The sequence below is a fragment of the Squalius cephalus genome (assembly GCF_949319135.1).
Source record: "Squalius cephalus genome assembly, chromosome: 25".
In the NCBI taxonomy this organism is placed as follows: domain Eukaryota; kingdom Metazoa; phylum Chordata; class Actinopteri; order Cypriniformes; family Leuciscidae; genus Squalius; species Squalius cephalus.
Genome location: NC_137146.1, coordinates 7,611,856 through 7,637,660, shown reverse-complemented (window position 1 = coordinate 7,637,660; position 25,805 = coordinate 7,611,856). Strand labels below are relative to the sequence as shown.

The 25,805-nt window shown below is 36.9% G+C and overlaps 2 protein-coding genes across 3 annotated transcripts in view; both read right to left on the bottom strand.

Moving 5' to 3' along the window:
- vav3 (vav guanine nucleotide exchange factor 3) overlaps nt 1-900 on the bottom strand; it is a 67,861-nt gene extending 66,961 nt beyond the window's left edge. For both annotated transcript variants that reach the window (XM_079863530.1, XM_079863529.1), the window contains exon 1: nt 501-900. In XM_079863530.1, coding sequence (XP_079719656.1) covers nt 501-704 — 204 coding nt within the window. In that variant the 5' untranslated portion in view covers nt 705-900. The remainder of the gene's footprint in view (nt 1-500) is intronic.
- Nucleotides 901-14,976: 14,076 nt separating this feature from the next.
- On the bottom strand, nt 14,977-24,347 carry LOC307153792 (putative ferric-chelate reductase 1). The gene is made up of 16 exons (XM_079863467.1): nt 24,260-24,347; nt 23,968-24,151; nt 23,243-23,379; nt 22,984-23,081; nt 22,794-22,893; nt 22,497-22,688; nt 21,999-22,100; nt 21,759-21,903; nt 20,821-20,934; nt 20,620-20,735; nt 17,912-17,998; nt 17,271-17,362; nt 17,122-17,180; nt 16,900-17,040; nt 16,136-16,161; nt 14,977-16,013 (listed from the first exon to the last, which is right to left on the bottom strand). Exons 2-16 carry the CDS (start codon nt 24,149-24,151, stop codon nt 15,924-15,926), a joined length of 1,683 nt encoding a protein of 560 aa, XP_079719593.1. The 5' UTR covers nt 24,260-24,347; the 3' UTR covers nt 14,977-15,923.
- Between the last annotated feature and the right edge of the window lie 1,458 nt (nt 24,348-25,805).

Genomic DNA, 25,805 nt, shown 5'->3' with positions numbered 1-25,805 from the left:
ATATTATTATTATTGATGTTGTTGTTGTCATTATTAACTGTAGCAATTGCGTGACCCAGCTAGTCATGTGCCCTCAACATGTTGGTGTCAATGAGAAGCCGCCCAGACTTAACATTTTTATTTTATTATGTGATTGGAATTTTATTATTATTTTAATCATATTTTAAAAAGTACTGTTTCCTTTGTAAAACGTTTCAAATGAAGAAAAATGACTGAGTGCACCTTAAATCAGAATCTCTCTTCACAGTGTTACTGCGTTGCTCACATTCACCGATAGGGGACAGAATTCAGCACACAAATAACGGTAAAGCATTGGCAAAATATCAACTTTTTGTTGCAAAATATTTCACGTGCAAGTAGCTATAAAGCAGTAACATCGCCTTTTTCATACACATGACACCGTATGTTTCCAAAAGAAAAATACGTTTAACTCTGTTATTATTGAGTCTATTCTATTCTTACTGTAAACATACAACTTCTTGCCTTCGTGCATCCCTTACCTGTGACATCTGTGGTCTCAGGTTGATCTCCCTCAGGTTGAGGGACTGGGGTCTTAGGTTGTTTAGGAGCTGGCACAGGAGGACCCCATCCCGCAGGGTCTGCGCCAGGTCGAACACCTGAGCGGACTCCCATGTCACCCGATGGTTCGGTGGCAGCACCTTACAATTGATCAGCCATAACGCACACTGTCTCCAATGCTCCATCCTGTCCAGCGATGCACAGTACAAGATTAAACACAAATCCAAAACCAAAGCGCAAGTGGCGTCTCCTCATCCGATGCGCATAGCAGAATCACGGGCGATATAATGAATGGATGGTGTTTCCAGGGTTGGAGCACCAGCGGAGAGTGACTGATCCGTGTGCTGCTGCTCTCCTCATTCGCTCTTTCACCTCTTCTTTCTCCCCTCCCCGCGCCCTCCCTCTCGCTCTCTCTCTCTCTCTCACTGTGTCTTCCTGCTTTAGATGTTCCGTATGTTGCGCTGCTGACTTGACACCCGGAACACCCAGAGGACGTAATATATAGTGGCCGCAAAATGTAGCATTTTAGCTACGTCAGGGTGCGAATTGAGGGGGAATATCAAAACAAAAAAGTAGAGGGGTTCTCAACTAAGTAGGCTATTCTTTTACAAATAAGTTAATATATTTCAATAGTTTTTTAAAAGCATTTCAGTGACCAATAAACTAGATTTTCAAGCTAGCCAGAGTTCACTAACTACGTTGCTTCGCTTCGTGCGCTTAGTGTGTTCACACTGAAAATTCCAAAAAGAAAAAATTCACTTTCAATACCCGGATGATGCACTAAATTAACGGACAAACGAAGTGTGGAATGTTGGACACTTCATTTCATTTATTTATGTATTATTTTTTTTTTTTTTTGATGCCAGTGAGTCACATTACAAACAATGAACAATGACAATAGTCAACATATAGTATAAAAAATATGGCAATAGTCAACATATAGGCCTAGTATAAAAAATATTGAACAAATATAGACATTGGCTGCATCGGAAATCGCATACCATATAGTAGGTGAAAAAACAGTAAGTGCCAAAAGAAGTATGAATTCACAGTAGGCCTACCCTAAGAGTAGGCAAAAAGTAGCCTACCCAGATGACCTATTTCTTCCAGCGAGATTCTTAAGTGTTCATACGATGGACACTTTACTATCCCATGAGGCCACGGGAGAGGATTTATGAAAGGCAGTGAAGCGACGCAACTGACGCTGGTAGGTCATGTGATAAGGGCAACATGGCAAATGTAGTAGTACATCCAGATTACATATTACACACTTTCATACTACATAGAACTTACTTTTTTAGCGATAGTGAAGTAATTACTTACTCAAAATAAGTACCTACTCAAGAGAGTATGCAATTTCGGATGCAGCCTACATTTTGGACACCATGCAATCGAAGGTCGCCACTTAGCGGAGAGGGAGGGGCATCAGACTCAGATGTTCAATGACAAAATAAACTTATAAAATTCATTCACTCCACGGATAAGTACATAGTGCACAAGTACATAGAAAAAGTGCAGTGCGTAGTGTGTCATTTGAGATGTGTACATTGGACGGCAGGCCTATAACGAAGTTCTGTCATTATTTACCATATCACTTCCACATTTACATATCCCAAGCATATTAAAACGTTTTTTACTGTAACAAATGTCGGCCTATTTATCATTGATAGTTAATAGTAGGTAATCCATTAACTATTACTAACTATTTTTTAAGAATGCTGGTAACCAAACAGCTTGACTTCCATAGAATTTTTTTCCATACTATGGAAGTCAATGGGGCCCATCATGTTTGGTTACACATATTCTTCAAAATATCTTCTTTTGTGTTTAGCAGAAGAAAGAAATTCATACAGGTTTGAAACAATTTGAGGGCGAGTAAATGATGACAGAATTTTTAAGTGAACTATCTCTTTAAGCATGTCAAAATACATTTTGGGTGACACTGTATGATGATTTAATCAGTCCATATCCACAGTCTAACCTTTTCAAACTTGCATCATAATAACAGGCCTATTTGTTCACCTCATCTGCAGTTTTTTACATTCAGTAAAGAAGTTTGAATGAGTGTTGGCTGAAGAGAGCATTCTCCAGATAAGCAGTAGTGAAACAGGATGATGCATAGTCATGGATATCCTGTATCTGTCTCTCTGCTCCTAGCGGTCATGATGAACTCAAGGCGGTCTTTATTCAACACTGCCAACTAAGAATGTGCATTTTCACTTCAGCATTAGAAATCATGAAATGAAAATGCACGGTCACGCTTTGGCACTCAAGTCAGCTGTTTCAATAGAACTAAAATCAAATCTACGATACAGTAAATTTGTAATATTTGCTTTTGATGATGCGAACATCCACCTCCATCCTCCCCACCACCACCAGATTGGTCCCTGTCCATACCTCCCCGGGGGTCGGCTGCGCCCCTGCCTTAATCTTCAGGCAGGATATGCAGAGTCCGTTTCCCTCCGAATGTGAACTACGGACGGGAAGAACTTTACCATCCAATATTTCTGTTTTCATTTTCTGGTCTATTAACTTATAAACGTCATTGTGATATCATCTCGCCTTCCGAATCTTTCTGGTAGAACTTCCTTTTCGTGCCGACTTTAATGTGTTTGAATTGACTTCTTTGCATGTTCAACAGACACCAGCTAAGATGTGTACATGTTGTAGAAGGCCGCAGTGAGAGAGACGGTGGACCAGGGAGTCTTGAGCGTGCCGTGACAGTAAATTAAACCATCTGTCTGTCATAACCAAGGTGTGTAAGGAGCCTAATAAGCTCTGGGTGGAATTCTTTATTTATTTTCCTTCTGTTTTAGGGTTGACTGAGGGGAGCTCGGCTGGTGTGACGCAGGATGCTACAGCGTACCAGATTTCCTGAACCCATGCTGCTTCACTCATCACCCAGGTTGTGTTTCTATCCCATTTAACACTGGTTTGGAAGGGCTGGACACCTCCATCAATCACATATCAATCCCCAGAGAGACTATCAGACTGAGTAATAACGCGAATCAGCCTTATTGTGACCGTTTCCACATGGTGGGAGGGGTTTATCTGTAAAGCAATGCTTTGTGATTGGCTGGAGAAGAGAAACAGGAAGCATGACAATGTGGGCCAGTGCAGGAAGGAAGTGGAGAATGCAGGATGTTTGGAGCCAATGTCTATCTCTGTTTCCCTCCACAATTTTAGAGACTTGGCACACGGCAGATAGCCCCCTCTGAGCTGACAGATGATCAAAGCGTCACACACTTGCCAAATGCTCAGAGAGACTAGCGCTCTGCCACATTGCTGCAATTCCAATAACTGCCATCCTTGCATGACCTGCATTGTGTAGGTAATTTATAGCCAGACGCGGCGTGCTAATGACACTGCATATGGTGACAATACCTGATGACTAGCATCATGATTATATTTCACAAGCAAAGATCAAGGTTGTGTTCGAAATTGAATACGAACTAAGATTACACAGTCAATAGTTACTTTGAAAAAAACAATTGGTAAAAGTATGTTACGGGTTCAATATAAGTTAAAGGGATAGTTCAACCAAAAATAAAAATTGTGTCATCCTTTACTCACCCTCATGTCGTTCCAAACATGTATGCATTTCTGTCTTCTGCTGAACACAAAATAAGATAACCAAACAGTTTCCATTCACATTGACATCCATTGTATTTTTTGTCCATACAATGGAAGTTAATGGAAACATATTTTGTCCATACAATGGAAGTCAATGGAAACCCAAAACTGTTTAGTTCAAACATTCTTCAAAATATCTTCTTTTGTCTTTCACAGAAGAAAGTAATTCACCTAAAGGTTCAGAACGACATGAGGGTGAGTATTTAAATAAACATTTAAACAACTGTATAAATGATTATTTAAACAGCTGTATAACGTATGTAATAATACAAATGTTTTAACAAAATATTAATGTTTATAAAATTATAAGCATCACATTTAGGCTTTTATGAAGTCAAATAATTTCGACAGAGTTAATATTTCAATGATACGCACAATTTAACAGCAAATTGTATTCTGAGAGAAAAGGTAATGGCCCTTTACTAATATCTAGATGAAACAATTTTAGTTAAAACCCATTTGTAGAAGTATTGATCCATGTGCAGTGCACAGAGTCCACAGCAGAAATCAATAACCAGAGACCCCAGGAGGAACAGAGCCAGACATCTGATAGGGTTTCTCGGGCATAGAGCTGTCAGCTGTGCAAGGACAGGGGCAAAGCACCGGACGATAAACAAAGAGGAGCATATAATAGAGACAGCTAAAGTCACAAGGGTCACAGGTCTGTAATCGTGAGCCACAAGGCAAGTAAATAAAAGAGCTGCCCTGAACACACCGTTCAAAAGTTTGGGATTTTTTAAAATGTTTTGGAAAGAAGTCTCTCATGCTCACACAGGTTGCATTTATTTGATCAAAAATACAGTAGGCTAAAACAGTAATATTGCAATACTATTACAATTTTAAATAATTGTATTTTATTTTATTAGATTTTTAAATGTAATTTATTCCTGTGATGACAAAGCAGAGCATGATCCTTCAGAAATATTCTAATATTCTGATTTGCTGCTCAAGAAATATTTCTTATTATAATGTTGAAAACAGTTGTGCTGCATTTTTTTTGTGGAAACATAAATTTTTCAAGATTCTTTCAAGAATAGAAAGTTCAAAGTACAGCATTTATTTCAAATATTTTTATATAGTACTGTTGGAATCTGTGAAAATTTTATCTCCACAATTTTGGGTGTCAGGTAAAAAAAGAAAAGAAAAAAAAAGTAGAGTTTAGAGGTGCTCCCTCTATTGGCGGATTAATATAACTTCACAACTAAAACAGTCACAGCCTTGAGTACCTACAAAATGATTTACTAACCATTAAGGGCCAAAAACATCCATTATAATTTTTGTTCTGAGTCTCTGCAGCAAGTAAACTATGGTTGATACCGATAGGAAATAACCATTCATTTCATACATTACATCATGCTATGGGGTCAGGGGTGTGGATAACGTGACATGACAACATTAATAGCAATATTACAGGAGAGAGAGAGTGTGGGGTGACAGTGTGAGAGACCGCAGCGAGGTATAATTTTATCATGCATTCAAATACAGTAAGACATTTTTTTTTAATTTGTGCTCATGAATCATGTCTGTGTTCTGAAAGCATATGCATCTGATGAATCAGGTTATGAGAGTCTGTTTTTGGTCTTGGTGTCGCAGATGGCCTGCACCCGGGAGCACAGGCTAACATGGTGCCAAGGGAACAATTCTTTGAAAAATTCTTCTTCAAAAAGACTGGCTTCTGTTGTTAAAGTAAAATGTGTTTCAACCTGTTTTTTTCTGTTTTTTCTTTTTCTATCTGTTTGTTACTTGAATTTTGTTGGTTTAAATATCACATTAAAGGTGGAGAAAGATCTGACATGATTTTACATCTCAAAAAGCTACAATTTAACAGGGATGTGTAGATGTTTTAGTAGCCTACACACACTGTAACGGTTTTGCTCAGTTATGTCCTGTTTTAGTTTTGTTTTCACTCTGTTTGATCATTTCCCATTTTCCTGTGTTCCCTTTAGTTCCCCTGGCTGTTAATTAGTTCCCACACCTGTTTCTGTGCTACTCACTATCTCCCTGCTTCATAGAACCAGAGTTTTCCTTCGTTTTTTATCCGGTCTGGTCAATGTTTAATGGTTGTGTTCTACTGAGTATTCTCCATTGCTGTATTATTAAATCACCAAATCTCCTGTGTTGTGCGCTTCCCTGCAGCCTAACATGACATTTTTTTCATGTTGTGGCATATTGCATCTCTTTTTCCACAATACTCGAATTTTTCCTTCCTTGATCAATTTAGTTCTACTCATTAAAAATACTTACAGTCCAAATTTTGAGTTTCTGTTTACTGAAATTGAGCATCAGAGGCCCTGAAGATCACACTCCTAATTAACAGGCCATAAAGAATTTGAAGTCTAAAAGCTTTCATATGGAACATGGAATCTAGCCTTTAGCCTAATTTATGTACTGTAAGCCTAATTATGTCCTCAAATGGATACCTTAAACAGGATGTGATGTAGATCTAAACTGGCTATGGTACAGTAGTCGTGCTGTACACTGGAAGGTGGGAGATATTGGAGAGGAGACAGCATTGTCTGTGGCCGTAACTCTTGCTGTAGCCGGGTACCCTCAGAATCATTCAGGTGTCTGCTCTTATTGCACAGACAGGAAATCATTAACTAAAATGCAAAGTATAAACAGTAAAACTTTTTTTTGGTGTCGTATGCAAACTGCGTTGTAACTCATTTTCTTAAGGGTCTTAAAGCACTTCATTTAGAGTAGCATTTATGCCAGTGCTCTAGTAGAAAAAAATTATAGTAGAAAAAGGGTTCTTTAAATGCTAAAAATGTTCTTAACATTCAAAAAAAAAAAAAAAAACACATTACAAAAAATGTATCCACTATACAGAATTTCAGAAACATTTTTTGTAATGCTGGGTGGATGTCTCTTCACATCCTGATAGCAATCACTAAGTTTAGTGGTTTAAATGTACATTTTATATGAATATATATCTTCTGTAGTAGGCGTAGGATCACATCACACGTCATCAGCGCGATTCATGCTATGCAGAGTTAAACAGACGTCAGTCATCGAACAGCAGCCACCTTTTACAGTTCCTCCAGAACCAAAAACAATGAGCTTGTGCCGCATACACGCCATAACTTCTGTAATTTGGAAATGGAAACCCGTGACGTAATACTCTGAGCGGTTCGTGACTCGAATTTACGCTCATTTGTTCCAAACCAGTTAGGATCTTATGCTTTCAAAGCTTGCTATTGCTAGCCTCTCTGAAAATTGCCTACCATTTAAAGGTCCCGTTCTTCGTGATCCCATGTTTCAAACTTTAGTTAGTGTGTAATGTTGCTGTTAGAGCATAAATAATATCTGTAAAATTATAAAGCTCAAAGTTCAATGCCAAGCGAGATATTTTATTTAACAGAAAGTCGCCTACATCGAACGGCCCGTTTGGACTACATCCCTCTACTTCCTTCTTTAATGACGTCAGTAGAACAGTTTTTTGACTAACCTCCGCCCACAGGAATGCTCCCTCAACTCTACTGGCTACTTGCGCACTTCTTATAACTTACTGTTTACTCAGCTCTTACGGTGATTTTCTGAAGTAAAACTGACGCTTCATCTTTTGTGTGATGTACAATAAACTTTATTAAACTCATCAGTATATGTTTGATCATCATTCGGACCTGGTCCAAAACAGCAGACTTGTAGGCTATTAATAATGGATACATACAAGCAGATGACAAATACGTTATAACCGTAATTAAACTACTAAACTATACCTGTTCCATCTCTATACAGCACTCTGACTCTGTAGGCATTATTGTCCGACTCGAAATGAACACCGTTACTGAGAGTTTCTGATATTATCATCATTCCGTGAGATGAAATTGTCTGACTGAGAGACTGAGCGCGAGCTCATGAAGCTCCGCCCCCTATGCCGTGCAGCAGCAGCTTATTTGCATTTAAAGGGCACACACTAAAACAGCGCGTTTTTCTGAGCCCCAAAAAATGACAATTTAAACATGCTGTAAAAAATTATCTGTTGGGTATTTTGAGCTGAAACTTCACATACACACTCTGGGGACATCAGAGACTTATTTTACATCTTGTGAAAAGGGGCATAATACGGGACCTTTAAAGGTTCTTTGGGGAACCCAAAATGGTTATTTTACGGCATCATTGTGAAAACCCCATTTTGGAACCTTATTTTTAAAAGGAAATATCACTAATGTGTTAAATTATGTGTAAAATATGAAATCAAACAAACAGATGTGCTGAAATGTGTAACAGCTTGTCTGGCATATGTTACTATAGTTTGTTTAAGGGAAAAATACCTCAGAGACATAAAACCAGTGTCCAATCAAACCGTTGTTCTTTCATACTCCTTTTGTAGGGCATCTGAACCAGGAAAAGAAGAACTTAGCCAAGACACTCCAGGTGATACCTGCTGTGTCCTCAAACACATGAGGTGGGCCGCAGTGCCAACTTCTCACCGGTGTATATGTGATTTCACCAAGTACATGTTTCTGGATCGACATCTTTGTTGGTCCTGGAACAACATTCCAATCAACCAATTAGATTTGAGGGACAAGTTTACAGTTTATGTCAAGTTTAGGCTTACAACCAGGGTTAGGTGTTTCTACATCAGTGTTATTCACTTCTGATTTTAGTGAAAAGTTATGAATGGGGTTAGGACTCAATTTTCCAGACAAGATTGTTGTTCCAGGATCAACTAAATATGTTGATTCAGGAACATTTCTTACTTGGCAAAAATCACTGTGAGTGCCAACTCCTCACCACCAGAAGAGAGCCCTGGTCCACCTGCCTCTCAGTGCAGCTCGGCTCTAGGGAAGATCCCTCACCTGTAATCCTCTATTATCCTCTGAAGAAGAAAGAAACACAACGACACTTGTTTATGTGTTAAACCTGAGATGAAATTGAAGGTTTTGGGTGCAGGGGCCAAAATAACAGAGGGTTCAAAATGAGGGGAACCAGTGGCCTGGGGTCAACCAGGGGTGTGAAAATGTAAAGTCGGTGTCCTTATACACTCCTGGGCAAAAATGGCAAAATAATTAGTTGTCTTTTAATGGTCTTAACCATTTTAACTAGAAATTATTGGTCAGGAAATTAGCAAGAATTGCACAAATGCTGTAGATAAAGTAACAGCACGGAATAGCCTTCCCAAACTTACAGACAACTTTACAGGAAAAAGAGTCAGTGTTGTTCCACTCAATGTTAATGGCTTCAAACAGTTCATGAGTAGAGTCTAACTGTCTCCCAGTTAGATTGAGTTTAATATGAGAACAAATATTCACTGATATGGACTCTGGCCAGGCCAAAACACGAGCCTGATGGACTTGTTCTCGAGCCACTTCTTAGTTGTCGTTGTAATTTGGGCAGGAGCATTGTCTTGTTGAAAAATAACATCTGATTTTCTCTTTTCATTTGTGGGAAGTAAGCCATTCGGCAATATTCTCCTGTACTCCAAAGCATTAAATGACTTTTCACAGTGAAGCAACTCACCAATACCAGGATCTAAAAAGGCTCCCCACACAATGGCGCCTCTTCCTCCATGCTTCACTGTGGAAGAGATGCATATATTATTATAGTTCTCACTGGATTTTCCAAGACACCGCTCTGGAGCATCACCATGCAACTCGTGTTTCATTGTAATTCATCACTCTACACACAATATTCTGCCAAAAACATTCTGTCATTGATGATTTTCACTTTTGCTGAGCCACTGAAGCAAGCTCCTCAAAAGAATTCTTCGAGTCAGTCAAAGCGACGTTACGTCACGAAAGTACGGACTCGTTGGAAGACCACAAGTTTTTAGGGTGCCATTTGGGACAGTGCCTAAATGCCTCAAGAAAAAACTCTTGAACATTTTTAAAGAGTTTATGCCGTGAACTTCACATGCTTTAGAAAGTCCAGCATAGAGCTGATCCTGATAAGCGTCATTGCCACAGTTGTAAACACGACGACTCTCTTTTTCCATGAGGGGGTTTGGCATCACGACAGCTTTGTTTCCAGGCGAACTGTTAAAGAACCCGACAAACACGTCTCCCAGAAATCCGGCAGAATCCAACCAATCAGATGAGGACTTCGAAATTCCCAAAGTGTTTCCCATTTCGCATGCCTTATGCATCAAATGTTCGGCCAATGGTCCGTGGGTGCAACTCTGCGGCTGAGAGACTAGTCTAGACCTGTAACTCTAGAAGTACAGTTACTTAAAGAGTTATGTCTCAACTTGGAAAGTCTTTCAAAATTGTGTAAATTAAATATTATGTCAGTTTTAAATATTCCAGATTGCGTCTGGGTCATTAGTGATATAAACAATTACTTTAATGTGCCTCCCTTATTTCAAATTCAGGTTAAATGTCTAATTTAGTGTGATTTAGATGGTACTGCAAGGAATCCGGGAGTCTTGGAGGAGCAGTACATTTGGTTACCCCTTATTGCTTAATTTGGCGAGATGATTGTGAATCAGCAGACAGCTTAATTGTATCCGTAAAGCCTCAGCAAGGTCTGGCCAAATTGACTTTCCATGTAGCAACATTAATGGCTTGAGTGCTGAATATTGCATTGGTGCTCTTGTTTAATGTTAAAGTATTTAAAATGTCCACTATAATGGAACAGTTGACGGGAACATTTTAAAGTTTGTGGGAGGGAACTTGTATTTGCATGTGAGCATTTATTAAAAATAAGTCAAGGAAAAATGAAACACTTAAAGATTAAATTATTTTAATCACTGTAAAGCCAAACGTTTTAACTTTTAAAGTAGTCACTCGTGTGACCGGCTGTAGTTTCGACTGGGCTGCGAGTTTAATGATGTGAATTTAAATAACTTCACCTAAACAAGAGGATATGGAGAGATAACATCATGTTAAAGGAACAGAAACTTATTTTGTGCAAGAGGAAGTTTCAACATGCATCTCATTTGGGCACATACTGTATGCTGTAGTTGCCATGGCGAAAAACAACCGTTTAATGATTTACAGTTTGATGGAAAACAAAATAGATTCAAAATAGGGTCAGTTTTACAGTCTAAATTGATCACCGATTTGAATGTAGATACTTTGTAAATAGTATCAGGAGATTGTTTCTTTTAGCAAGGATGAAACCAAATCTTTGAAATCTCAGAGTGGGGGAAAGCTGTGCTGCTCGTGTCTACATATATCAGCAGTAATGGGAAGACACACCTAATGCTACAGACATTACATCAGAACGAACGGCTCTCGCGAAACCACAGACACACAGAGACTCATACTCTAGTTATTCTGTAGTGAGTCTAAAACACTTACTGGTTTTCAGTAAATGATTCGGCAAAAAATGTTTAAAAAAATTAACTAAACGCATTAAGAAATGTAATGAACTGTAGAGAGTGTTCACCCCAAAATGAAATTTCTGTTATTTTGATTCCAACTTTCTTCTGTCAAACACAAAAACAGACGTTATGTTCACGCAGCTGTTGATCAAAAACCATCATTTAAGTATCATAAAATTACCTCACATACGTTATGTAGGCCTAAATCTCTCTGCTCACAGTCATTGTATGAAAAAAATCAAACATTTAACTGTATATAAACGTTCAAACGGTAAATTAATATACATTTTAGGGGTGAACTAAATGTCCTAATATCTGATTTTTTTTTTTTTTTTTTTTTTTTTTTTGATGGAAACATCCTGAAGAAAATTTCTTTGCTAAAATAATTGTGTTTACAAGCAGAATTCCTGTAGAGAACAGATTATTTTTTGCTTCAACTTTCCCAGTCTCCAACAAGACATTTTCAAAGATAAACTTCAGATACTGGTTTAATCTGTGCAGCCCAGAAAATGATTTCCACTAAAAGCCAGAAATATATATATCTGAACAGAAGTGCATTTCATATCAGATTAATGTTGTGATTATTAATTAATATCTTTTGGAACATAGATGAAATATACATTGAATCTAATATGGTTTTCATCAAGTTGCATTTGGATGAATGAAAACCAGCAGGATGTAATCCTCCAAAACAGCTTAAAAACATCCCCTGTTTAGGGAAATACATCCAACAAGTCATAGTGAGCATTTCAGAAACATGCCTCTATTCAAGTCCAGGGGCCCGGGGCCCGGGGCCCGGGGCAGTTCTGCTGAGGGCATCTCCGGATCACTGACCCTTCATGCTAATGAACATCATTCAGACAGTCTCCCATGATTCACTCTGCAGTTCACTGCATCATCAAGGCAAGTTCAAAGCAGTAAGGGATTCAAATGAGAATTGAGGAACTCCAACAAACCATTGCGTAAAGATAAATAATTTACCTGTAGAATTTGTGGTGTTTTGACGTCTTGTTTTATGCGGCAGGGCCTAAGTTTCGCTCTGGTTTTTCAATTGATGTCAAGGCTGTTAACTTTACCTCAGGCTGGGGTGCGACGTCCCAAATATACCAAACGCCCACTTTGTCTGACTGCTGTCCAGCCTGTGTGCTTCCAAATCCAGATCCTGCATGGTCACCCGCTCCCATTTAATGAAAAACCAAAGCACATGTCTATCTTGGGTCCGTGTAGATAAGCTGACTTTTCCTAACCTTAAAGGGGGCATATCATGCTAAATCCACTTTTTTTAGCCCTTAAAAGCATTTTGTTGTATATTTGGAGTGTTTAGAAGTACAGAAAAGTTGAAATTATTCTCTTCAGGTGCTTCGTTGATATCTTTATATTCTGTTTTGGCCTTATTTTTCAACCTGTTCCGATTTTTCTGTTATCTATGACGTTTTGTGAACTATTACGTCACAGTATTTGCAGCGGAACTGCCAAATAAGGACATTGACTTCCAGCCCAACACTTCGAGCAATCCACCATTTTTATTTCTCGCTGCAATTTTGTAGTCCAAGCTAAAAGATGCAGAAGTTACGAGAGGGTAAGTTAAAATGTTCGGTTGTTGGATGTAGTAACCCACACGCTTCATTACACCGTCTAATGTAGATAAACTGCCGCGCTTGTGACAGGACGCATGTTTAACTGAAAGAACGAGCAGAGAGAGAGAGACCCGGTCGCGCGCACGCACTCTCTCTCTCTCTTCGGAGCCAGGCGAAAGTGTAAACAAGACACCGTCTCCAAACTAGACGCTGTCTTGCTCTCTCTCCCTCGCACATTTTAATCAAAATAAATCGACACGGTGGTAAAAGGTCGGAAGACCAAAGTTTCATGTGTAAATACAGTAACACACCATTGCGATACATCCATATGAAGACGTTGTTCTGCAGGTTCGTCGTCTTCATTTTCATCTCGCTCCGGCTCCGACTCTGGCTCGAACATGTAAGGCTGGCTGGACAAGTCTTCCGTTGTTGACATTTTGTTAATAACGTGTGAATAAAAAGTTTCTGTGCCGCTAGATAATCGTATCTCTGCTATCAAACTACAAAAATGGCCGAACGGGGTGGAGTTGAACCGAGTGTCACGTCTGCATCCTGGAGAGGGGGCGGGGTATGAAGTGTCTCAATTGTATTTAAAGAGACTGCACCAAAACGAGTTGCTCTCAGACGCACATCAGAAAAGGGGTTGAAAAGGGGCCCGTGGAGCTATAATAATGAGGAATTCAGACCCAAGCATTGCAGTTCCGCTTTATATAGACTACAAATGTATGATTTATATGTAAAAAGGAACGATTTAAAAGCATGATATGTCTCCTTTAACTCACAATATACCACTATATTCATAACAAGATATGCACTCCTTGCAGTGTTTTTTTTTTTACAGGTTTTGTCTATTGATGAAAATATCCTTTAAATTTAGTCAATATTCTGTCATATCGTTTTAATGAAATTTACGGAAAAAAATTGTGGACAAAAGTTCAAAATTTACCTAACTTAACCACGTCCACCGCTTTTCAAGGGCGGGAGACAGGCAAACAAAATGATAACACGAGTCGGCTAACTCGCTGAGATGTGTTATTTTTGTTTAGTGATAAATTATTTCAAATGATTTTCATCACGCAAAAAATCAGAAAGCACATTAAACACGTTATGTTAAATATAACGCTAGAAGACGAGGAAATTGTCAAATTTAAATTAAGTTAATAAAGTTAAACTTAATAAGTTTAAGTTGAAGCACTAAAAACTGGAAATGAATAAACAAGACAAAAATTAAACTACTAAACATTAAACAAATTAAAACATACTGTAAAAATTAAAGCTAAAATATTACTAAAAAATATATATAAAAGTATACAAATAACACTAAAATAACACTGGCAACTGCGTCCCACCTGAAAATGACAATTCAGAAGTCAATAATATCACTTCTTGATTCAGACAAAACTGTCATAAAATAGTCTTTTTTTCAACTGAGAAAGTGACCAATATGAAATATTGTTGTGGTGACTTTGAAAGAGGAGACTCTGAATCAAAGCAAGTTGAAAGGACGGCCCCTGACCCCGACTCAGTCGGCCTGTGAATCGGGCACACAGCAGACTGCTAGTATTGTGCTTTTTTCCTGTGTGTTTCCTCAGTGCCACGACTGTCCTCCACGTTTACCAGTCAAACACCAGGAGGCCTGTGCTGAAACAGCAAGAACCATGAGGCACAACACTGTAAAAGATAAAAGCCAACCAGCTGACTTCACACAAGCTGCTAAATCAACACCAGAACACCACAGCGCTCTGTGTGTAAAGACTAGATGAACACCCACATACTGTAGCCTAACTAAGAGTTTTCTTTCCCTTCTTTGTGTAATGTTTTATCAAGACAGGGAGGTAAAGTGAAGTATTCAAAATTGATACTGTTTACAGTTTACAACACACATTTCCGCTCTTAATGCAAACCATTTATCTGTGCATGTTTTTCCAAATTAAATTGTTTTCATAATCTTTCATGAAAATGTAACAACTTTCTCCGTCTCTGAAATTATCTTTATTTTTGCAGACATCATCAAGTCCTCACTTTTAACACTTTATTCCTAATGGTTCAAATCTTTTTCAGTTGTTTTTCTTTCTTTTTTCTTATCCTGTTTTACTCAGAAATATTCCACATACTAGAGGCTTAAATCATTTTAAGTGCTCTTTAGACACTTAATTAATTTAATTCAATTAAACATGCAATAAAACAATTAAAAAACTGTCAACACTTATAAAATATATTTTCCTGATTTCTATCATACAGTTTAACTAGTCATTCAGTTAATATTCATCATTCATTCATACATCTTAGCGTGAGCAAATCAGCAATTATTAATCCAAAAAGTAAACAAAATGGTTCATTTATTAATCGAAATATATATCAGAGAGTTCGTATTTATTCCTTCAATAGCCTGTACAACAAAATGTCACATTGTTGTTTAAAAATACCTGTCATGACACTGCCATCTAGTGGATAAAAGCTGTTGACATGTACACTTAAGTTACAATCACAGTATAATGTCTATATACATACAAATTTATAAAAACACTTAGTTAAAATATTCTCCTTAAATGCTTTAATTAACATTTGTAAAGTTTTTAAATAAAACACATTTGGATGACTTGTTTTCTGACCTCTGTAATTAGAGACCGAGATGATTACACTATTGTTCTTCCATCTCAGTGAGCAACTGACAGTACAGTTATTGCAAGAACGGTCTCCCAACAGCAACTCGCACTTACATTCATTACACTCAAAGGCACAATGGTGAATCTATCATTGGTATTAGCACAGAAAGAATGCAATATTAACTAAAAATGAAAAAAAAAAAAAAATTGTGTAGAGATACTTCTGGGATCATATGATATATATATATATATAAACTATACTTGTACAATGATAGTGTGTTGCTTCAACCAGTGAGGAAGGCCGATGCATATTGGGTGTACTTAAGTAGTGCCTATTCCAACAAGAAGTGCTATCAAGAAGGCCAGGTTTCCCAACAAAAACACCAGAAGCAGGACTATTTCAGGTTTCGCCTAACAAAAATAAAACAAACATATTACTTTAAAACATGAAATCGCCTTTTATTTATGTAGTCTACTAAATTATCTATATACTGTAATGAGACTAAACCCATATGTCTTGAAGTTGGACTTACCGATCCACAGCTGAAAATATCAGAATCTAAAATAAAATGACAAGGGTGAAATAAACCTTTTATGCATTGGATTGTTTAAATAATACATTTTCAGATAATAATTTCCAAAAGTGTAATTCCAAGAAAAAGTGGAAATCAATAATAATAATAATATGATATACAAATATAAATATACACTACTGTTCAAACAGTTTGGGGTCAGTAAGATTTTCTTTTTTTAAAGAAATTAATTTTATTCAGCAAGGATACATTAAAGTTATCAAAAGTGGCAGTAAAAATATTTATAATGTTACAAAATTTCAAGATTTCAGTTATTTTGAACTTTCTATTCATCAAAGAATTGCACTGTTTTTAACATTGATAATAATAAGAAATGTTTCTTGAGCATCAAATCAGCATATTAGATTGATTTCTGAAGGATCATGTGACACTGAAGACTGAAAGTAATGATGCTGAAAATTCAGCTTTGCATCACAGAAATAAATTACATTTTAAAACTATATTAAAATAGAAAACAGTTATTTGAAATTGTAATAATTTTTCACAATATTACTGTTTTTACTGTAATTTTGATCAAATAAATGCAGCCTTGGTGAGCAGAAGAGACTTCTTTCAAAAATGTTACCAACCCCAAACTTTTAAAAGGTAGTGTAGTGTATAAAATGCATAAAAAATAAGTAAATAAATAAAAAGGGTGTTATGCTTCTTACAAATTACAGCATTGGTATTTTCAAGTAACTTTCCCAGTGTGAATGCAGCGTTACCTTTTTTCTTGGCACGAAAGTTAAGATCTTGAAGAATGTACGTCAGGGCCTCCCAGGTAATAAAACCTCCCATAACTTTCAACATCCATCCATCCGTCTTATATGCTTCAAACAGCTCCAGACCAGTGAAAATTGCAGCAACTGTCACAGAATAAAAAGAGATATTGTTTTCATCTGAGGAAATGGAAGATTTTGATGAAGATAATAAAGTTGTTGTCATACCTGCGAGGGCTTTGATAGCTAAAGCAATAAAGGAATGGGCCCAGTTGAAAATAAACCTCCTGCAAAGAAAACCATTAGATTAATAATAATAATGCGTGACCCCTTGCCTTTCCATGTCCTTTCTGCATAAGAGAAGTGAAGTTTCTCACCGCTCATCCTGCGGCTCACAGCGGAAAGCAGCGACTATGGGCTGAATGAGACTGAGGATCATCACCAAACAGCCCAGGACAGGATGAGCTCCCTACACACACAGATCACAGTACGTCAGCACAAAACACTTCACTTCAAACATCAATTTAAAACACAATGTCTTTATATGGATATATGGATATACTGTAACTGTGTGGAAGTGTTTTCACTGCATGTTTTTACTGCCAATTATTCAAATTGAATATTATTTCATTTACTGAACATTGAACAATAGTGTCTGTCATCATGTTGCTGTGTTGCTATAGTATATATATATTCCACTATTCCTATAACAATTTGGCTCAGCAGCAAATCAGCATATTAGAGTGATTTCTAAAGGATCATGTGACCCTGAAGACTGGAGAAACGGTGCTGAAAATTCAGCTTTGCACTACAGAAATAAATTACATTTGAAAAAATATTAATATAGAAAATAGTTTTGTTTTTAATTGTAATAATATTTCACAATTTTGCTGTTTTTACTGTATTGTTTATCAAATAAACGCAGCCTTGGTGAGCATAAGACACTTCTTTCAAAAACATAAAAAAATGAACGTGTGTGTGTGTATGTGTGTGTAAAATTCAATTTATTTTGATTTACCCCAGCCCAATCCTGCGCATAAGAAAACACCAGTATAAATGCAATGGCTGTGGCTATGACCGACAGGACCATCAGAGACACGTGGGCCTGTGGATCAACAAACAAATCATATTGAGTCATTTTTAATCATTTGGTTAAACTTACTGTATGTTTTTAACAGCATTACATTATGCATAAAACCAGCCTATGAACATTCATTTACATTTATGCATTTGGCAGACACTTTTATCCAAAGCGACTTACATTGCATTTCAAGGTACACATTTACATTCTTATCAGTTCTTATCAATTCTTGCTTTCCCTGGGAATCGAACCCATGACCTTGGCGTTGCAAGCGACAGCGCTCTACCGTTTGAGCTACAGGAAAGCATTCAAAATGAAAATGTTTTGAATGTACATTAGCTAGATCCAGTCCATTTATTCTAGTGCTGATATTGTGCTGAAACGCAAGTTACTCAATATTATCTATGCATTTATAGATTGGTTGTATAAAGGTAAAATTGCTATAAACTGTTAAGCGTTATATAATGCAATAAAGATTGTTAATGGCAAGTGATGTTCACACACCATAACTTCTTATCTTATCTTACTTGCACTAACTGCACACATACGTATTACTGCAAAGCATTTATCAAAGAATTTTTCCCACTGTCATGCTGATGAAACAGATATGTCAACATGACATGTAATTCACTTTACAAATGAGATGACGAGTTAGATAAAGGGGCCCACATGGGCAGGATACTGGCTTTGTTTAGGTTTTTTTCTTGGCATGTATAGTCTAAACAGCAAAAAAATTAAAATCCATATTTTTACAAACTTGATCCAGTTGACATTAAGGTCTGATTTTTTAAAACGCTTTTTCAACTTTTCAACTTTCTTTAGTGTGTAATGTTGCTGTTTGAGGATGAAAAGGTCTGCACAAAGCACAGAGTCACTCCAAAGGGAGTTATTCTCTACATCAGTGCGCACTGATTCTGAACTCCCTGAAACAACTCGATTGTAGTCTTGGGTTTTCTCCTGGGAATGTACAAGTCACAAAAAAAAAAGGGCGAGGCCTGGTCAAGTTTTGGTAGGTACCGTGTTAAAGGTCCCATTCCATGGATTATTTTATTATTTTATAATGTTTCCTAGGGTGCCCTTATAATGTTAGTATGTTTTTTAGATCAAAAATTGTTATAATTTAGAAATAAAAGGCATATTTCCTAGCCTGATTTCATCCCCTGAATAGAACACTCTGTTTGAAGGGGCGTGTCTGCTGTGAGACTTCAGTGTAAACGCCCTCTGCTGTGATTGGCTGACATGCTTGCCTTGCATATGAAATATCTGGCATTACATGTAGAACTATCTGGAAAACGTTTACTATTACAGCTATTATACGTTTTTACTATTACAGCTATCGGGATTAACGAATCGTGAGAAGTTTTTTAAGTATTTAGATCTATTTCAATCACATAAAAGGTTGCAGTGATGAGCATTGAGCAGATGACAGCCTGTTGATCGCGTGAAAGATCTTATCATTGCAACGCAGTTTCTGCACTCTCACTAATGATTTCACCAATGCAAACATGAGGTATATAAATACAGTAAGAGCTTCGTTGTGCAGTGTAACAGCGTCATTGATTTCATAATGAGTTTTGGCAAGTGTCCAGATAAACTCGCGCTGTGTGATTGACAGCTTGGGCGATTGGAAAGGGATTGTTCTTTGATCGCTTTCTGTATATTAATCACAGTTTAAGTAAGATTATTTTCATCCTACTAAGAGAAACGATGTGAAGTTGATCGCTACTTCCATATTAAATCACTACTTACCGCTTGCTGGAATATAGTTGAAATTGCCCCCTTCGTCAGTATGAAACGCTGAGAGAAGCCTGCTTGATATTATCCCAGGTTAGAAAAACAGTCCGTGGTGAAATGGACAGAGCAAACTAACAACTTCGAATTAAACTTTTGCGGTATCCGATTATAGATAAACATCAACCACGCCTGTTGACATTTCGCCATCAATACGCCTGTGTTCCTGTGGGCAGAGGTTAGTCAAAACACGGTTCTAGTGACGTCATTAAAGAAGGAAGTAGAGGGGTGTAGTCCAATCCAGCCGTTCGTTGTAGTCAACTTCTGTTAAATAAAATATCTCGCTTGGCATTGAACTTTGAGCTTTATAATTTTACAGATATTATTTATACTCAAACAACAACATTACACACTAACTAAAGTTTGAAACATGGGATCACGAAGAACGGGACCTTTAAAACTCGCTGTTATGGTAATGGGTGTGACATTTACGAAACACGCTATATGTGGTTGACCAATCACAACACACTGGTCCAGGTGACCAATCAGAGAACACTGCTGCAACAATTTAAAATATGAAATTAAAACCTGTTCTAGTAGACACCAAAATCAAGACTTTGAAAAAGTGCATAATACAGTAGGTCCAAGAGTTGGGCACGGTGCTAACAACGCCAAGGTCATGGGTTTGATTCCCAGGGAATGCATGAGCTTTAAAAAAAAGATACCTTGCATGCAGTTGGATAAAAGCCAAATGCATACATGCGATTTGAATTATGGGTAAAATGTGCATTTTTTTCTACTACTATTCTCTTTACACACTGAGAGCTGTACTTCTGTTTTTTGCCTCTTGGCGTTGTTGATGATTGTGTAGGTGATTAATATGGAAACCAATGTAGAAACAGATAAAAACTTACCAGAAACCAGAAATCTTTACCGCCTAAACCTTGGCCCTTGGCTACTCCCTTTAAATATCGTGCTATCATCATCCCTATACTGCCCGTGGTCATCCAGGCGATTAACATCAGGGCACCTGAACCAGATCAGTAGCATTAGGACCACAGTAACACTGATGTGAGGCTCTAATGTGGATCCAATGTGTTTCATTATGTACTCACCATGGGCTTTAACGATTGCTGGGAATTGTTCATTGTTTGTGGTGACCTGTGATGGATTCAGTAAATCAGCCTTGGTGCTGCTGACGTATCGGGTTGTGTGAAACTGGATGTTACCTACAAATTAAGGTAATTCTTAAGTTAAAGGACATAAGATGCTTTCATCATTTACTCTCCATCATGCTGTTCCAAACCACTGACATTTTTTTCTCCCAGAAAACACAAAAGAAGATGTTTATGCCACTCTTCTTATGCATACAATGAAAGCATACGTTGACTAGTATAAAGTGCAAAGGGAGTTTATTAATTTTTAAAAATAATTTTCCTTTCTTTAAAGCTGAACTAAAATAGAATATAAACATTAGATGAAAAATGAAAATTAGAAATGTTGCATTGGCAACTGAAATAAGAGCTAAAATGACTGAAAATTACTCAAATAAATAAAATAAAAGGTCACACTTTAGGGGTAAGGTCCAATTCTCACTATTAACTAACTATTAACTATTACTTTTGCTGCTTATTGTAACGTTTAGGTATTGGGTAGGATTAGGGATGTAGAATAAGGTCATGAAGAATAAGTCATTAATATCTGCTTTATAAGTACTAATAAACAGCCAGTATCCTAGTAATATGCATGCTAATAAGCAACTAGTTAATAGTGAAAATTGGACCCCTAAATTAAAGTGTTACCATATAAAAATAAAGCCAAAGAAACATTTAAAAAACTAACAAAATTACAAAAGCACATAACATTATTAAAAATTAAAAATAAATGTAAAAATTAAACGGAAAATATCAAATAAAAGTGAAATTATTAATAAATACTACAATAGTATAGAATTATACTAAAATAACACTGCATTACATTTGACAGTTTTTGTTCAAAATCTACAATTTTACATTTGATATACATTTTAAATCAGGCTGGATAAACCACTGACCTTGATTGGAGGGTCCGGAAGCAATCATGAGGAAGTACTGGCTAGTGGACGTTGCTCTACTTGCTGTGCTAATGGCATTACGAGAAGTAAAAGAACAATTGATATTTCCATTCATCAACTCTGTCTTGATATTAGTCACATTCCCCTGTAAACAATGTAGAATATGTATGTGAGTGATGATATTTTATGAAACAACAGTTAGAAATGGTGGCACACTAGAGGAATGGAAGCGAACTGTACCAGTTCGAGAATATTTGGAGTCTGTCTTCCTGTGGAATAAGCGTGTTGCACTTCGAGGACGCCAACGCTGTTCTTTATACAAATGTAGATGTCGTCATTGCCCTGGAAATACAAACAAAACACTTCTTAAACCCATATAAACATAATGTTGTCTCATTGTCCCTGGAAAAACAAAATCACACATGGGTTTTGCTGATGTTTGTTGAGAATTGCACAATAATGAGTCAGTGCTGACGGAGGTAGTCCTCCAGAAAAGATTCAGCAGATAGATCTCATGTTTCAGGTGAAATATAATATGTCCAAAATGGTGACACCGACTTGGATGTTTACAGTGTATGGACACATACCAGTCCCACACCCATCACTCCCAAAGTTCTACACATTCCACATTTCATGAAGGTTTGTTTGTTAAATGTTTTTAGATAAATTAAGTAGAAAAGGTCAGCAGATTCCCTTTGGGCCTGCTGATATCTCATGAGCAAGTATAAGAGCATGTACCATTCTCTGGTCATCTGAAAACCCAATGGCGACATATCCATCAGACTGGCCAAACATTTCGATGGTCATTTCAGATTGGTTAGATGATGTCTGAACTGCCATGAAGTAACAGGATGTGCTGGTAGTTGGGTCACAGTTGTTAGGCTGACTGAAGCAGACTTTGGTTTTCCCACAATCAAGATTTGATGGAACCTGAAATGAACAGAGCAATTTGTGCTGAATATAAAAAAAACATACGAGAACAGATCGACATATTCCTAGATTTCATGTTTTTGTAGATGTAGGTGTAAAACGTACAGTCGGAGCTACAGTAGCAGTTGTTCCTGTACCATTATACACAACAGTAGAGCTCTTGACACCAACCCAAAAGATTTCTTTACTTCTAACAAATGTTGCTCTGAAAAAAAAATCCATTAAAAATCACACTAACTAATACCATCATACAAATTATAAATCAATACATTTAATGACACAGGAAAATGTATACCTGAACTCTATATTGCCAAGCTGTCCAGATGTAGGAGCCGTCCATTTAGCTTGCATTGAAGTCTTTACAGTGCTTGTTTTGTGAGAAACTGCTCCATTCTGGATAATATAATATAATATAATATAATATAATATAATATAATATAATATAATATAATATATGTCAATGCTGTTATTTTTAAAACAAAAAATACATCAATGTCATCCCATTAGTAATGGAAGCAAGTAATGTAATAAAAATACAATGTAGAAAAACTCACAGCCACGCTACTGCAGGAGATGACCTGTGCTTCACTGTCCGTCACATTAAAAGTGCCAATGGGATCTACCGATCCAACTAGATTTGCTTGTAACATAAACCCTTTGAAATTATCTCCTGATTGTGCGCTTAGAGATACTGAGAAAGAAGAAACAGTTCAGTGGAATTTCTTTAGATACAGACAGACCCTGAACTAGCATAGATAAACTGATGTATGATTATGATACAATAAAAAAAATTCTGATTATTAAAATAGTTCAAAATTGACCTTGTAAAAACCTGATTGGCAGTCATTAATTAATGAATAGTATAGTATAGTATTGTGTAGTATAGTATAATTATAGTGTAACCATTGTGAATGCATTAGGCGATTTAAGTAATGCAGTTAACTAAAGTTAACAATTCAAATGTTAGTGTAAGTGTTATAAATGTTGTAATAATATTTTTTTAAATGTCAGGCTAAATATACAATAGTATACTTAGTAAGTAGTCTAGTAGACGATATATTCCTTCTTTATTTTATAAAGAGTACAGTGTGCACTTCATCAAAACTACTTTAAACTACTACAAACTACAAAAACTTTCTATAACACATATTAAGGTGTACAAAATAAAATAAACTGTTCATTAACACTCAACATATGAATCCCCTAAAAGCTGTACAAGCGTTTAAATGCTAAAGCATGTCCTACACAACTCATAGCAGTTGCAGAAGAACAGCCTCACCTGTGATTTCATCTCCCTCTTTAAAGGTGGTATTGCCAGCAGTAACGTTAACGGTGAACGGAGAATTGCTGGTCTGAGCGTTAGCCCCGTGAACAGGCATCAAAGATCCACACGATCCGCTGACCAGTCCAGTAGGAAAACACTGCACGATCCCAACACACGCCAGGAGAACATACAGGAACATCTGAGGAGATTTAAAAACTCACTATAAGTAATAAATTCGTCGAGAGTATCAATAAACAGCGACGGGGAAGAGAGGAGAGAAATAAAATAAATGGATAAAAAAAACAACCTTCGGAAAATTTGGCGGCCGAGGGTATAGTTTTTGTTTTGGCTGAAACCGTGTGTGTGCTTGTGTGTGTGCTCGCGCTCAAGACTCCAGGCACCACTTCTCTGCAAATAGTGTTTGTCATTGTGGGCAGGGCTTTACCTGGAGAGGTAAATGATGATGTAATCCAACAGTGGGCGATCATGAGATCCTGAGTTTCTCATGACATGAACTCACTTAATCATACTTAAATAAATAAATAAATATACAATGCTAGTACGGTGTACATTTCAGGACATCCTCAGACCTCAGACATAGGAAGACATGGCATCATGCCTCAGCAGGTCCGGCTCGGGGGCTCCACGGGGGGACCAGAGTGGGCCTGGCCCACCCAATCAGAAGCTTGGCCCACTTTGGCCCCACACCACATTACATAACAGCCAATTACAAAATTGGTGCAATATTTAATCGCTGCTCTCACGCCAGACGCCGTACTACGGAGCCTGGAAAGTACGGTCACCTGTGTGAGTAAAAAAAAACAATCCGTGGCGACGGTTTTGCAATCCGTCCGCTCAGTTTATAAACCGTATACTCACGAATTCTCAAACTGTTCCCTCGGTTTAACAAATCGTGCTCACGGGTTAATAAACCGTACCCACGAGTTTCTAATCCGCGCTCACAGATTTGTAAACCGTGCCTTCAGTTTTTGCAATCTGTACCCACAAATTCATAAACCGTGCCCACGCTTTCGCAATCCGTTCCCACGGGTTTGTAATCTGTAGCCTACTCACGGATTTAGGCTCGCCCTCATTTTAGAAGAACACCAGGAGACCGTTGTTAACGAATCATATTTTATATTGTTTTATTGAATATTAAGTGGAACACATCAAATTGTCTTGCGTCTGCATGTTTAAAGTGATTCGCAATTTTAGTGGGTAGGCCTATATGAATGACGTGCATCAAAATATTTTGTTTATTTGTGATAATAAGCACTTTATTATTATTGTCTAACCTGTATATGACTGAAATTTGTCAAATTGCTTTGTTCCTTTTTTTGTAAGTTTCGGACAAAAGCGTCTTCTAAATATGTAGCCTAAAATGTAATAATAATAATAATTATTATTATTATTATTAGCCTATTATTATTTGAGTTTATAACTATAAATAAGTTCACTTAAGACAGTAATAAGACAGACATTTATCATGAAATAATTTATGAATGCTTTATTTTTAAGCAAAAATTATGCAAAAAATGTAGGCCTATTTTATCCAAAACTGTAAAAGGTTAGTTTATAGCCTATACAAATAAAGCATTGATCAATTATTTTATGAAAAACATATTACTGTATTTCTAAGTTAACTCATTTATAGTTATAAACTCAAATAATAATAATAATAATAATAATTATTATTATTATTATATTATTATTATTTTTAATTATGCCTACAGGCTACATATTTAGAAGACGCTTTTGTCCAAAACTTACAAAAAAGGAACAAAGCAATTCGTCAAATATCAGTCATAATACTGGTTAGACAATAATAATGAAGTGCTAAGATTATCACAAAT